Source organism: Cebidichthys violaceus, unplaced genomic scaffold (genome assembly GCF_023349555.1).
Source record: "Cebidichthys violaceus isolate CVI_PGR_0920_01 unplaced genomic scaffold, fCebVio1.0.p SCAF_2, whole genome shotgun sequence".
NCBI classification, from domain to species: Eukaryota; Metazoa; Chordata; class Actinopteri; order Perciformes; family Stichaeidae; genus Cebidichthys; species Cebidichthys violaceus.
In genome coordinates, this window is record NW_027176372.1 from 2,214,169 (window position 1) to 2,227,142 (window position 12,974).

Consider the following 12,974-nt stretch of genomic DNA (forward strand, 5'->3'; position numbering starts at 1 on the left):
AAACAAAGAAATGGAGGCAGAGTAAAGTCGTGGCATTTATGGGATGAAAGCGGCTGAGATGAGCGAGGCCAGCGAACTGAAGCGTCTCCTTACATTTACATTACAGTCATTTAGCTTAGGGTTAAGTGTCTTGCTCAAGGACACATTGACATGAGACTGGTGGAGCCGGGGATCGAACCGCCGACCCTCTGACTGAAAGGCGGCCCTGCTCTCCACTTAGCGACGGTCACCCCATTATTTCTCGTTGCACAGACCTCTGCCTCCATTAACTGAAAGTGTTGTTGGAAACCCTTGACCTTACGATGGCCTTATTCCGTCACGTTAGCCTGCTAGTGACCTCGGGAATAGGATTTATGGAACAACAACCCTCACACATAATGCACTTAAAACAGTGTGACAGCATAGGGGATGATGAACTAGTCCTTTCACCACCTCACCGTTCAGAACACTCGAGTGACGGAGGAGTCTGAGTCTTCTTCTTCTTCTCTCTCTTCCTCATCATCATCTCTGATGAAACGCCTCAACAATAAAGAAAAAGAACCATTTCAAACTACTTCTAAAGAGCACACTTTAGCTACTTTGTACTTTAGATTATTATTATTTTGATTTATGTTGGAACATGTTGCTTGTTTGCTGTGCATCTAAACATTATTCTGGTTGTTGGTCCTCCCTTTGAGCGTCATCTTACACGTTTTGGCCAACGACAGATCAGCATGAAAGTACATTGAATTGATATGAGGTCCTACCCTTAGGTCTGCTGGAGCCGTCATCCTCGGATCGAATTTCAATTATGGACTATAAAAAATATAATCTTCTCTTTCTTCCCTCTAGAAAATAAAGGAGGACCTCTACGGACCAGCCTCCTCTGTAACACAAAGGAAGAGTCCTTTAGTGTCCCATCTGTTAAAAGTTCAAATGTGGTGTGAATTCTTAAGCTGGAGATGAACTTTAGATCACATTACAATAATTCCTGCATCACCTCCAGAGCAACAGCTCCTTACTATCGCTGCTTTTGATTAAGAAAGTCAGTTTTGGATTTGGTGGTGATGATAATAAAATGATGCAGATTGGAAGTGAGTTGGAGAGTAAACTTGCTTTCTTCTTCTTGTGCTGGAGTTTTTAGTTGCGTGTCAGTCAACACAGGTGCTATTCCTCTGTGAAATGCAGATTTGGAGCGGCAACAAGCCGTGAAAGAGACTGTAATCACCTCCGGTTCCCTCGTTTCTCTGCAGACAACCGGGTCTCTCCTCTCTTACCCGAGTAAGCTTGCAGGTTGCATGTATTGAGTTCAGAGAGACGAATCCACAAGTTCTGCAGTTTTTCTGAATGAACCAGGTTATTTCATTTATTTGGGTGCTTTAATTATTTTATCCCAAGAACCACATTATGTGTTCCGTCTCCTCTAAACCTGCAGAACAAGCTGCGTCTCTCTGGTCCTGAGCTCGGAAACCAAGTGGAGCTGACTGATGCGGCTTACAGTCTTTAAACCCGGTAAGTCCAGTTTATTTTTGAGCTCCAATATATTTAAAAAATGACTCTCAATCAAAGGGCAACAGGTGTTCATGAACGTACAGTATGATGCTCCCAAAGGACTGAACACGTCGGTTTTAAATAAAGCCCAGGGGGACAGAATCAAGACAGGAAGGAGATAAAGATGGTGACAAAAGATCAGAACTAAGAACAGGTTGAACAACAATCCATGCAAATGGGACTTAAACACATGAACCTCTTTACCCTGCAGTGTTGTTTGTCTTTGAGAGAATACATAGAAATATTATTCACTGAAATATATTACTAAATTCTCTCCGGCTTCCTGGTCAATGCTGCCCCCTGGTGGCAGAATAACGTCACAGCAGCGAACACCAAACCAGAGAGACTCTATAGACTACAACCAACACTATATGGAAGTCTTACATTTCATAAAGTACTTATTATATACTGTACTGTTACTGGTTTGACACTACTCAGCATAGTGTTTCAAACGTTCCTTCTTGACTTCTGATCTCCTATGATACCAGTTCTTCATGATGCAATGGAAACGTGTTGATAATGTGGATGATTAGAAACACATGTACTCTCTTTCTACACACCAGTCACCTAACAGTAACGCGAGCTTCTATCGTTCCTGCAAGACGTCCTGAACGCTCGATGATTCATCCGTTTAGCATTTAGTTGTGCGGAGGCCTCGAGGTAGATGCAACCTGAAACACACGCCTCGTACCAACCCTGTCTCCTAACAAACACGCTCCAGTGCAGCTAAACTCTTCTCCACGATTACAGTCATCTAAACACGTGACGAAAGGCGTAACGTCATACCAAATAAAACCTGTCCTCCCTCCCCGACAAAAAGAAACTAAATGTTGGAGACAATCTGTTCCCTCAAAGCTGGGTTGAATGCAGTTTTGTAGGAAAGGAACATCATATTTAGGAGACCAGACTTCATGGTTGATAAAAGTTTAAATATATAACGCCATTGTTCCTTTTTGTAGCACTTTCAGTGAAAGTGTTAGCTGAGGATGAGGAGAGAGAAAGAAGATGAGAAGAGGAGATACAGGCGGGCCCAGAACTTCTAATCACTAAACTCTTATCTCCTCCAGAAGTTCACACACAGCCAGACTGCTTATTGACTACAGCTCCAGAGCGCAGATGGGGCGTCTGAGGATTCCTCCTTCAACTTGAGGTGCTCGTCAATATTTTGTATTTTCTCCTGTCAGGCAGGGTCATCGATCATCTGGGGAAAGGCCACAAGGACGCTGAAAGAACATCGGGATGAAAAGCTTCAGTTTAAATGAGCTGAGAAGCTGCTGCGGCTCTCCTGGAGAGCAAGACAGACGTAAAAGTACCTGATGTTTTACTGAATATCTGCACTGTTAACAGTAAAACAGTTGTTTGTTGAAAGTCAGACTTAACGTCACTTTGAAATCCACATTAAAATGACTGGATCTATGGTATATATTTAGTTGAGTTGTGTATTTACATTATGTTAAATGAATCCAAACATTTTTCAAACCCAGAGAAATCTATTTTAATCGAGGTAAAGGTTTCATCCGGTCCATCCAGTGTTGGTTTTGTCTAACATTGTAAACTGACTCTTCATCGAGTTTGAAGCCACATTTTTTTTCCCCGCAACACAAATAAGACCTTGGTTGTTTTTAACCGGATGTAAAGGTTTCAGTCATCGCGCGTCTGGATCTGAAGTTATCAGAGGAACGAGCGGAGCAACGTCTCGGCTCGTGGCTCCTCCGGGACGTCCCGTGTTCGCCGAGCAGCGTCAGAGAAACGCCGATTTCCATATTGTCAGTATGTTAAAATGTCTGTGTTGTCTATTATCATGAGGGAGAGGATATATAGATATATAAAAAGTAGTTTGATTCACTTTTAAGTTTAGTCCACGTTGGTGGTCGTGGTTATTTTGTGTTGATGGTGTTTTATTTTGGATTTCAGGGACCCAGACTCAACCGTTGACTGAACCCTCAAGGATTCTCATGAGCCTTGAAACCGGCATTGACTTTAACCTGGAGCCTGTGGCCCTATTGTGTTGTGTATGCAGTATATGAAATAATCCAGATTAGCTTGTGTTGTGATGGTAGCCACGCTCACATTCTGAACTTTGACTCTTTGATCAACATCCTCAGAACATCTGGACTCTAAATAAGTATGTCGGTATAAAGGAGTGACGTGCTGGTTGGGAATTCACCGGAGTAACAACGCACCATGTCACCATGTCACCATGTCAGTTTGTAGTTCTGGGTGAACAAAGGTCATTTAAGAGGATTTCCCTCTTAGAAGCATGTCGATGCACTGAGATAAGCAGAAACACAAAAGAGTCAACAGTAAATACTACGTCAGTCAATATTAGCTGAGGACAGTGTTGGTTTAAGAAGGGCTGATTGATTAGACCCTGCTTTACTAAAGCAACAGCAATGGGTACACAGCTAAACAAAGCCATCACTTCTTCTTTACAGGCTCTCTGGATTATGGATCTATAGAAAAGAAGCTATCAAACTACACCGCTACCGTTTCATGTCTGCAAGTCATTGAGATGACGACTAGAGATGAGGTGATTGCTTTGTCCTCCCACAGATTAAACCCCGAGTTCATCTTCTTCATGAACATGAAGTCAGATGTGTTGTAGTGAGACGGGTGTGGCAGACTCCCTGAGCTCTCAGACTGACTGACGGTTATTTAAGGAGACGGGGTGTAAAGGGTGTAAAGAGTAAAGAGTAGTTGGTGCGAGTCCTGACGTGTGTTCGGTGAACACACAGAGCTGCATTCAGTTTAACTCATTCACGTTTGTACAGTTCACGGTCACTGCCGTGTTGTTCTTGGCCCGATAATGGAGCTTTTGATTCTCTGTTAATACCAAAGTATGAGAAATTGTAAACACAAATTCAGTAAAACGGACGGATTTAACTTTTCAGTCTTTAATCAGAGACTTTAGAGATTTGGTCCAAAGTAGACTGAAGCACGGCGATTTAAGGCAAAACACTTCATTAGAAGACATTTTAACAGCAAGTGCATCGTCAACTGTCAAAAAACAAGAAGTTTTGACTTGTTTTGCATAGATTTCAACAGATTAATACATGTATGCATTCAGTTTTCAGGATAAAAGCATTATAAAGTTAAACCCAATGTAGATGCACTGAGTTCATCCTAACCCTTTTATGTTTGTGTGAATGAAAAGCTCTTCCAGCGCTTTGAATGGAAAGAGAGAACTCACACCGTCACCGACAGTCACTACGAATGAATATCGCTTACTTTTAAAACCAGTTCTGGTGAAAGAGGTCTGTGTGATGAAGCTGGACTCCCGTTGAGCAGAACAAGTCTCTTTGTTCGGTCCGACCCGAGTTTCAACGCGGCTCCTACCGAGCGTCGCCCTCACACCAGCAGAGTCGGATGATAACCTGCAGCGGTGTTCGGCCCTGTGGAGGTTTCTTGTGAACAAACTAAAGTCTCGTTTACGCTCGGTGTTACTGAACAGAAGGCATTGTGGGTATCCTTCAGGTTTACATCTAACATAGTTCACTCCCTTGTTCACTAGCTAGCAGCGGCCTTCTTCCCTTCCTTTCACTGGCGCATTGATCCGTTTGTTTCTTTTGGCAGGAACGTGTATTGCATCGCCCGTGTGAAAAGCTCTTGACCTTTAACTAAGAACACCATCATGTAGCCAACCCTTCTATTACAAACATAGATTTCAATAATCGTTTTACAGTCATTTATTTGATAATGTACAGGCTCCTGGTGTGATGAGCTGCTCTCTTGCACACAAAGACGTGAGCTCCTTTGAGTTTCTACGTTGAATTCAACATGGCCGTTTCCTGGCGTTAATCTCACATGGCATTCACACAAGTGCTTTTCTTTCACTCAAACTTCGCCCTCATTCGCCCTCATTCGCCACCCAGCTGATAATCGCCTATTTACTACCGAGCCACAGTAACAGTCGGTGACGTTGTCACCCTCAGCAAACACGGATAGCAGACAAACAGGAAGCACTCCATCAGAGTGACGCGTGTTAAAAATAAAACAGGAGGTAGTTCATTTAAAAAAACACGACCTCCGTTCTCATGAAATAACTGAAAAACTAAAAAACTGTAAAGAAATGGTAACAAGAAGATTGTGACTCACGAGTCAATCGTATGTCGAAGGACCCGATATGAAAACATTCGGTACATTTGTACAACTCAGGCTCTGTGTGTAAAGGCATCGCTGTAAACTGCAGTTTAGATTCATGAAGGCTGCTGAATGTAAAGTACACACACACACACACACACATTTACTGGTTTGTTTGCTCACGTCGAGCATTGCTTCTCCCATTCAGTCAACAGTCACAGTTCGTTTACGGCTGAGTAAACATGACCACTGGCCTGAGAGAAACCCGCAACATGGACCATCAGTTACAGTACATTCACGGTTCATGTTGTCGAAAAACTGCACAGTATGTATTTAAACAGGAAGACTTTTTGCACTCATCCCAACAGACATTATCAGCCCCCCACCCCCAAAAAAAAACCCACTTTTGACCCTTAAATATTTCAGGCTTGCAAGTGATGGACAGGAGCTCCATGACAGGATTATACATCATTTTAGTGAACTACGGTCCTTGCTGTGAAATATAATAAACGTTTTCATCCGCTCTGCATGTGACTACATACTGTAGGGACACTAATGATGGGGTCAAAACCGTTAAAATGCACTGTGTTATACAGTAGATGTAGGCTATTGGACTACATTAGATGTACATTTTCAATTTCAGGGTCATTCAAATTAGTCAGGACGGACCTGTAAATAAATATATTTATATATAAATAATATATAGTTTTCCTTTGGCAGTTTGAACACAAAAATAAGAAAATTTGTCTCAAAGTGAAGTTTTGAATTTTTCTATAAGTACTAAGTTCTTTGGCTTGGACGATTTAAAAATGCTTCTAGAAAAACAGAATCATGCTGAAACTGTGTGAAATAAATAATTGTCTGCAGCAGTTGTGTAGGAGAGATGTGCGACACCGTAGCGTTACAAGGCACAACGGTAACAATTGATATTGCATAAATGTAAACAGAGATCTGGATGAATGGAGCTCTCATTTGCCGGCATAATCTCCGTTTGGAGCGGAGAGGCTTTGGAGGTGGGCGACGGCGTCTGCGATGGTGAAGAACAAGATTTTGTCTCCTCCTCCATCGTATCCCCCTCTTTCCAGTGAGTCCAGCACTGAGGTATTACACTGGGACAGGACGACCTTGATCCCGAGTTCTGCGTAATCTTTGCGGACCTCTTTCAGAGCGTTCACTCCGGCAGTGTCCAGAAACAAGACGGCGCTGCAGTCGATCACCACGCTGCGTAAGCTACGGGGGTTCTTGAGGAGCATCAGGGTTACAGTCGCTCCCTCCTCTTTACCGTCACCCTCCGATTTCATATTCGGGACTCCTGCGACCTCCTCCTCCTGCTGCTGTTTGTTCTTCTTCTTGAACTTCATGAGCTGGGCTTTCTCCTTCACAGGATTGAGCCCCATGCTCTTGTAGAGGGATTTCTTGAACATGCTCTGGTTGGCGTAATAGATTGGAGCCCCGTACCTGAACACGGCCACGGTGGGATGCGTCCGGAGGCCACGGTAAGAGGACAGGTCCTCATAGTGCTCCCTGGTCGGAGCCCGGCCGAGCTCCAGGACCCGGGCTTTCTGGGTTCGGCCCAGGACGCTGAGGGCGGACACCAGAACCCCCACGAGCAGACCCAGCTCTGTGTTGACCAGCGCCGAGGTCGCCATGGTGGTCAACCAGATGGCGGCGTCAACGCGGTTGACCCGCCACATGGCGGGAATGTCGAGGAACTTCCGTAAAGCTCCGCGCAGGTTGACCAGGATGATGACGGCTAACACACACCTGCAAAACAAGCAGGCCGGGACTTAGTGGTGTTCATGGAAGAAAAAAATCAGATTAAGAGACCAAAAAGTCAAATAAAACATAATCTGGCCTCAGCACGTGTGACATCATTGATGAAGACTTCCAATCATCGGCCGCAATCACAGCAGACAGTGGTGCTCAACCGAGACTCAAAGCCTCTCCCAACGGGTGAGGAGTGTCTACCTCTGTACTTTACAATGAGTTCATTACCGTGAGATATTCTAACTTGCAGAGCGAGCAGAGTCAGCACTGACCCTCGCCTACAGGCCGTCTGTATTTGTCTTTTCATGGTCAACAAGATAAGAAGAGCAAGCAGAAGTACTCCTGAGAACCCTTCAGTCCTGAACCGAACTGAAACAATGGAATGTGAAGTTTGACTTTTCTTTTCTTCAAACGTATCGACCTGGTCACAATAATGAAACGTTGTGTTTGCTCAGCACCAAAATGTGCGTGGCTCTTTGTTGCATGTGTCTGGTGATGTATGATCTATAATCATGATGGTCCTCAAGGTGCATTTTACAGATCAGAGATAAATACTGACTCTTACAGAACAGCCCGACTGTTTAAGTGCAAAATTACTGGTCAAGGTCAGGGTTTTCTCAGTTAAGGGCCTTTTAAACACCAGGGGCGTTTCTTTCTAACTTTTTTTTTTTTTTTGCAATTTAAAGGCATCGACCATGTTCAAAACGTACGCTATAGTGTGCAACAATACGGAGGCTCCGTAGTCCGAACTTTATTACAACTTGTAAAGGACCTCTGAGAGTGTAGGGTATTTTAATAGATTGTTCCTTTTTTTACGTCTCTTATTTTGGACGTTTTGTCACTGAAGTCGGTACATTTCCTGTTGCGCTTTTATTTTGAGGGTACAAAACCGGAACTAGGTAGTAAGATGCGATACGAAACAAAAAGTCGCTAAAGGGACGGGAAAAAGTGATAAAAACAAGGAAAAGGTTATGGTTTTGTTAGTTAAGCACCTGGCCGATATGGGCACAAGGTTAGTATCTGTTCAAGTTCATTCTTTGGAAAATGTTGTTTTAAGTTGCTATGAATTTTCGGTTTTTGTGTGAGCTCAAGCTAACAAACTGCTGTTTCCGCTCGAAGGCACCACCTTGTGGTCAAATGTAGCATGTTAGAGGAAGGATGGGGAAGATGCTACAGTGTTCAATAACGTTTGTCTTTACTTATGTTTCTTCATAGTTCTTACGGTGTGTTCAATAAAGACTTATGGACCATCAGTTCAAGCCTCCAGACCATTATTCAGCCGGGGATGCTACACTCCTTTCAACCTTGACAAAGGCAGCGCAAACCGGTTACACTCCTTTCGTTCTTACCTTTCACAATAAAAGCCTGAGAAATTGTGTAACTGTTTATCAGAGGGAACTGAAATTCACTAATTTTTCTAAAAGGAAACTCACTAAAATATCTTTACAGTACCTTAGTCTTTACCAGTTTACCTCAGACAGACTGACAGATGTTGCTCTGGGTCAATAGGATCCAGATAGTTGGTATTTTGTTCATTTGTCACGCCTCTAGTGTGTAAAGGCCACTTGTGATTGTACACGTTTTGTGAAAACGTCAATACTGCTACCATCTAAAAGCTGATTTTACTCTCCGATCCTATTGATGCAGGTCGTCTCTAACAATCTCCTCATATGCTTACTTTTGAAGGGAATAGAAGAGAGGTGCGACGACCAGCAGCACCAGCAGCAGGACGAGGGCGCTGACCAGCCCAGAGACCTGAGTCTGGCACCCGGTGGACTCCTTGACGAGGGTCTTGGTCAGCGCAGCGCTGCTGGTGAAGCAGCGGAAGAACGACGGCACGATGTTGCAGAGGCCGATGGCGTACATCTCCTGGTTGGCGTCCACCGTGTAGCCGTGCTTCTTGGCGAACATCTCCGACAGCGAGACGGTGATGGCGAATCCCACGATGGCGATGGAGAAGGCGTCGACGGCCACGTTGGGGATCAGACTCCACATCGGCAGCTGGGGAGGGAGGAAGCCCGTCGGGATGTCGCCCGCCACGTCCGACCCGTAGTCGGCGTTGAAGTGTCCAAAGTGAGAGGCCAGCGTGGCGATTATCACCACGAAGAGCTCGAAGGGGATTGGAGCCTGGGTGAGCGAAAGAAACAGATTATTCTGACACCCTCAGCTAGTGGGACAACAAATGTAACGTCTGGTCTGAGGCGGGGAAAGATAATGCTACATGAATCAGTAGTTTATCCTGTCTATGGTGGCCTTCTGAGGACTACCTGAGCTCACTCTTAGCTCAACATCCCATAGTAGTTTTAGCTTTTTATGCCTCATTGTCAGCCTCAATTAAATGCTCAGCTCTGCTTTAGCTCAGCTGTGCTTTTGACCAACATACTACAACCATTAGCATGCTAATGTTAGCGCTAACCTCACCGTATCGCTGAGGCTGATGTGTTTTTATGGGCAGATTCTGTAGCTGTGAGCAGACTGAACAGGAACCTTTGCTTTTGATTATAACGAACACATAGTTGTGTTTACCTTCAGCTTGGCTTTGAAGCGATTGTTGAGCTCCTTGACGGGTATCAGGATCAGCAAACACACCAAACTGGTCACCAGGTCACACACGTTGGTGTTTGCCAGGTTGGTGAGCAAGCTGTACCAGGTCTTAAACAGGACGAACCAGCCCTGAGGCCTGGGGATCTTCAGGCCCAGGAGGTATTTGAACTGGGAAGTGAAGATGGTCAGGGAGGCTCCTGTAGCGAAGCCACTGAGGAGGGAGTCCGAGAGGTAGACCGAGACGAAGCCGACCTGGAAGATGCCCATCAGCACCTGAGAGACAGAGACACGCAGTGCAGTTTAGAGATGCCAGCCGTGGAGGAGAGTGGATGCATGTATCCTTCCTGTGAGTCGCCCCTGCTCTCTTACCTGGTAAACCCCAGCAGTAAAGGTAAGCGTAGCCCCCACCGCGATAGCGTAGCAGCTCTTGTCACATCCCACCCAGACGGTGCCATTCCCCTGGTCAGCCAGCAGGACGGCGCTATCGTTCCCACCGCCGCCGATGCCGCCGCTCTCTGTGAGATATCCCGCCAAAGCCAATTCCCGATCCACAACCTGACCCACGAGCAGGCAGAGCACCCCGAACACCCCCGCCGAGATGTGTCTGGAAGTGCCGAAGATGGCGTAGATGATCGAGGTGAAGAAAGACGTGTATAGACCGTATATGGGGTCCTGACTGGCCAAGAGGGAGTAGGCTATGGACTGAGGGACCAATAGGATCCCCACAATCAGCCCCGACATGGCGTCGCCCAGCAGCCAGTCCCTGAGCTGGTAGCGTGGCAGCCATCTCAGGATGGGGACGAAGCCCAGGACTTTGGATTTAGCTTTCTTCGAGGTGCACACGCAGTGTTTCTTCAGACGACGCGACACAACGGACTGCCAGCTTCGGGCCGTTTCTTTCTCCACTCGCTCCAGAATGAGAGGCTGCTGCTGCTGCTGCTGGTCCCTCTCGGCTCCATCTTCCTCCTCCTCTTCTTCACCGTGATTCATGATGGAACCCTTATCTGTGGGGGGTAGGAATGACAGTTTAGAAGCAGTGCTATTATTACTGTTAAGGTCAGTGGGTGTTGGCTGAAATGACATTTTGCTGATGCTGATAAACCATATTTCCTCCTATTGATGTTGCCTCACCATACAGATATGACACTTCCTCTTATCCATAGAACTCAGCTTGTGCTTTTAGTGACTCTCAGACAGAAAATCACCAGTACTGACTGAAGTACTAAACTAAGGACAGAGTTTAACAGGAAGCTCAGGAAAAAGACAATGACATCCCATAAAATGTGTTGTTATCTCTACACAGCATTATGTCACTATTTTTGGAGAAGTCACCATACGTCTTTCAGTTTGATTAATCATACTTTATGGTGTTATTGTCCCCCATTTGAATAAGCAAATACATTCATTTTAGAGGGTCAAACGTCTAAAAGTCGAGGTTGAAACTGGGTTTAACTTTATTAAAAAGTCTGTATTATTATTATTATTATTATTATTATTATATTTGGTTTATTTGATACGGGACAATGCACATTCATAAAAACATTGCTGTAAATGTGCCAAGAGGCTATTTTTCATCTGTAGTCCCAAGAGGCTATTTTTCAAAGTAAACCTAAAAACAGAACATAAGATTAAATATTGACGCTTTACAAAGCGTGCAGAAACAATGAAAGAAGTGAGAATATAAGTAGTATCATCATTCAGGAGACTCTTGTACTACATTGTCAAGTACTAACGAGACGAATTCAACACACAGCTGTTGTCAGACGCAGCTAAACAACAACAACAGGCATGCAGGCAGGTGGAGGACAGTAAGGAGCAGTTTCATTCTAGTGCTGACGGAGCTGGGTACTAACCAACATGTCTTTAGTTGAGCTCTAAATGAACTGCACGTTTGTAGTTCTCTAATGGTCACTGGGATGGAGTTCCAGTCTCGTGCAGCTTGTGACTGAGTGAAAGCACTTTCCCTGAGTGGGATAATGCAATCCCCTCTTGTGAGCCGATATCCAGTTGTTCTTGTGATAACAAGCGGAGGAGAGGTCAAGCCATGTACAATCTTGTACACGAGACACATATTTAATCATGTTCTCCCAGCTAAACGAGTCAGATTGTCTTATATTGTATAGTTGTATAGTTTAGTTCCCTGCTGTTCGAACATTACAATGATCATATGAGTAAGTGAAGACGTCCTAACTTCTGTAACTTAACTACAATGCTGGGTAAATAACGAGCACGACTAAAGCTACACTATTCCCTTCCGACCCAGTTGATCACATTTAAAGCTCCTTCAACCAAATCAAGTTTACTGGAACTCGCAGACTTCACGCGTTCTCGAGTGTGACGTTAACAGAATTACAGCGACGTCAACCTGTTTAGTTCCCTTAAAGAAAGCAACGTTACCAATGTACTGGAGCGGGCATGAAGTCCTCCTGTGAATGAGCTCCATTGTAAACAAGTTGACAACGTGGACACCAGCTGGAACTTTACAGCCACCCGCACTAAAGAAACGAGACCGTCTGCTCTCCAGCAACAACAACAATATATAATAATAATAATAATAATAATAATAATAAAAACACAATATTGTTGTTTAATGTGCGCATTAACTGACCTGAGCTCGACTTCGGTCGCGGTTTCACGAAGTTAATTCAAAAGTTGTGTTCCGAGCGTCAGTCCGCCTCACATGCATGTTAAGCCGCAGCTCCGTGCGTCATGACGTGTCACGGAAAACGTGTTCCGCGTCACGTGACCCGCAGAGAAGGCGTGTTGGTGGATGGGTCACTTTGTAGCGAAATGAGACGCCGCTCGATACAACTAACGCTACAATTAGATTAATGAAGATGTTAATGCAGAAGTTTAGGCAAAGGAAGTTGCTTTGTGTGGTTATTGTCGCAAGAGATAAATAAGTGAAACTTTATACTATAACATATTAAAACCTTCCAGAAACGCACTTCTTTTTAAAGCCCCTGAACTATATAGCTAGATATCACAACTTTTCCATTTCCACGACTCACTGAATCAAAACCTAAAACGCGGACTTCTTATGAACACCGTTC

The 12,974-nt window shown here is 44.6% G+C and overlaps 1 protein-coding gene across 2 annotated transcripts; it reads right to left on the bottom strand.

The window, feature by feature from the left end:
- Positions 1-4,408: 4,408 nt before the first annotated feature.
- slc26a2 (solute carrier family 26 member 2) lies at positions 4,409-12,619 on the bottom strand. Of its 2 annotated transcripts, none has more exons than XM_068714083.1 (5): positions 12,530-12,619; positions 10,291-10,925; positions 9,904-10,194; positions 9,056-9,504; positions 4,409-7,374 (listed from the first exon to the last, which is right to left on the bottom strand). In XM_068714083.1, the coding sequence occupies exons 2-5, from the start codon at positions 10,909-10,911 to the stop codon at positions 6,579-6,581; spliced, it is 2,157 nt and encodes a 718-aa protein (XP_068570184.1). In that variant the 5' UTR covers positions 10,912-10,925; positions 12,530-12,619; the 3' UTR covers positions 4,409-6,578. The 2 variants fall into 2 exon arrangements, with proteins under 2 accessions (XP_068570184.1, XP_068570183.1); XM_068714082.1 differs by lacking the exon at positions 12,530-12,619 and adding an exon at positions 12,319-12,364.
- Between the last annotated feature and the right edge of the window lie 355 nt (positions 12,620-12,974).

Excerpts from the sequence above, each read along its gene's own strand:
- slc26a2 (XM_068714082.1), bottom strand. The coding sequence starts at position 12,364 with ATGGAGCTCATTCACAGGAGGACTTCATGCCCGCTCCAGTACATTG. Across the intron at positions 10,926-12,318 it reads ATGCCCGCTCCAGTACATTG|ATAAGGGTTCCATCATGAAT; the intron begins GTAACGTTGCTT and ends TACCCCCCACAG. Across the intron at positions 10,195-10,290 it reads TTACTGCTGGGGTTTACCAG|GTGCTGATGGGCATCTTCCA; the intron begins GTAAGAGAGCAG and ends TCTGTCTCTCAG.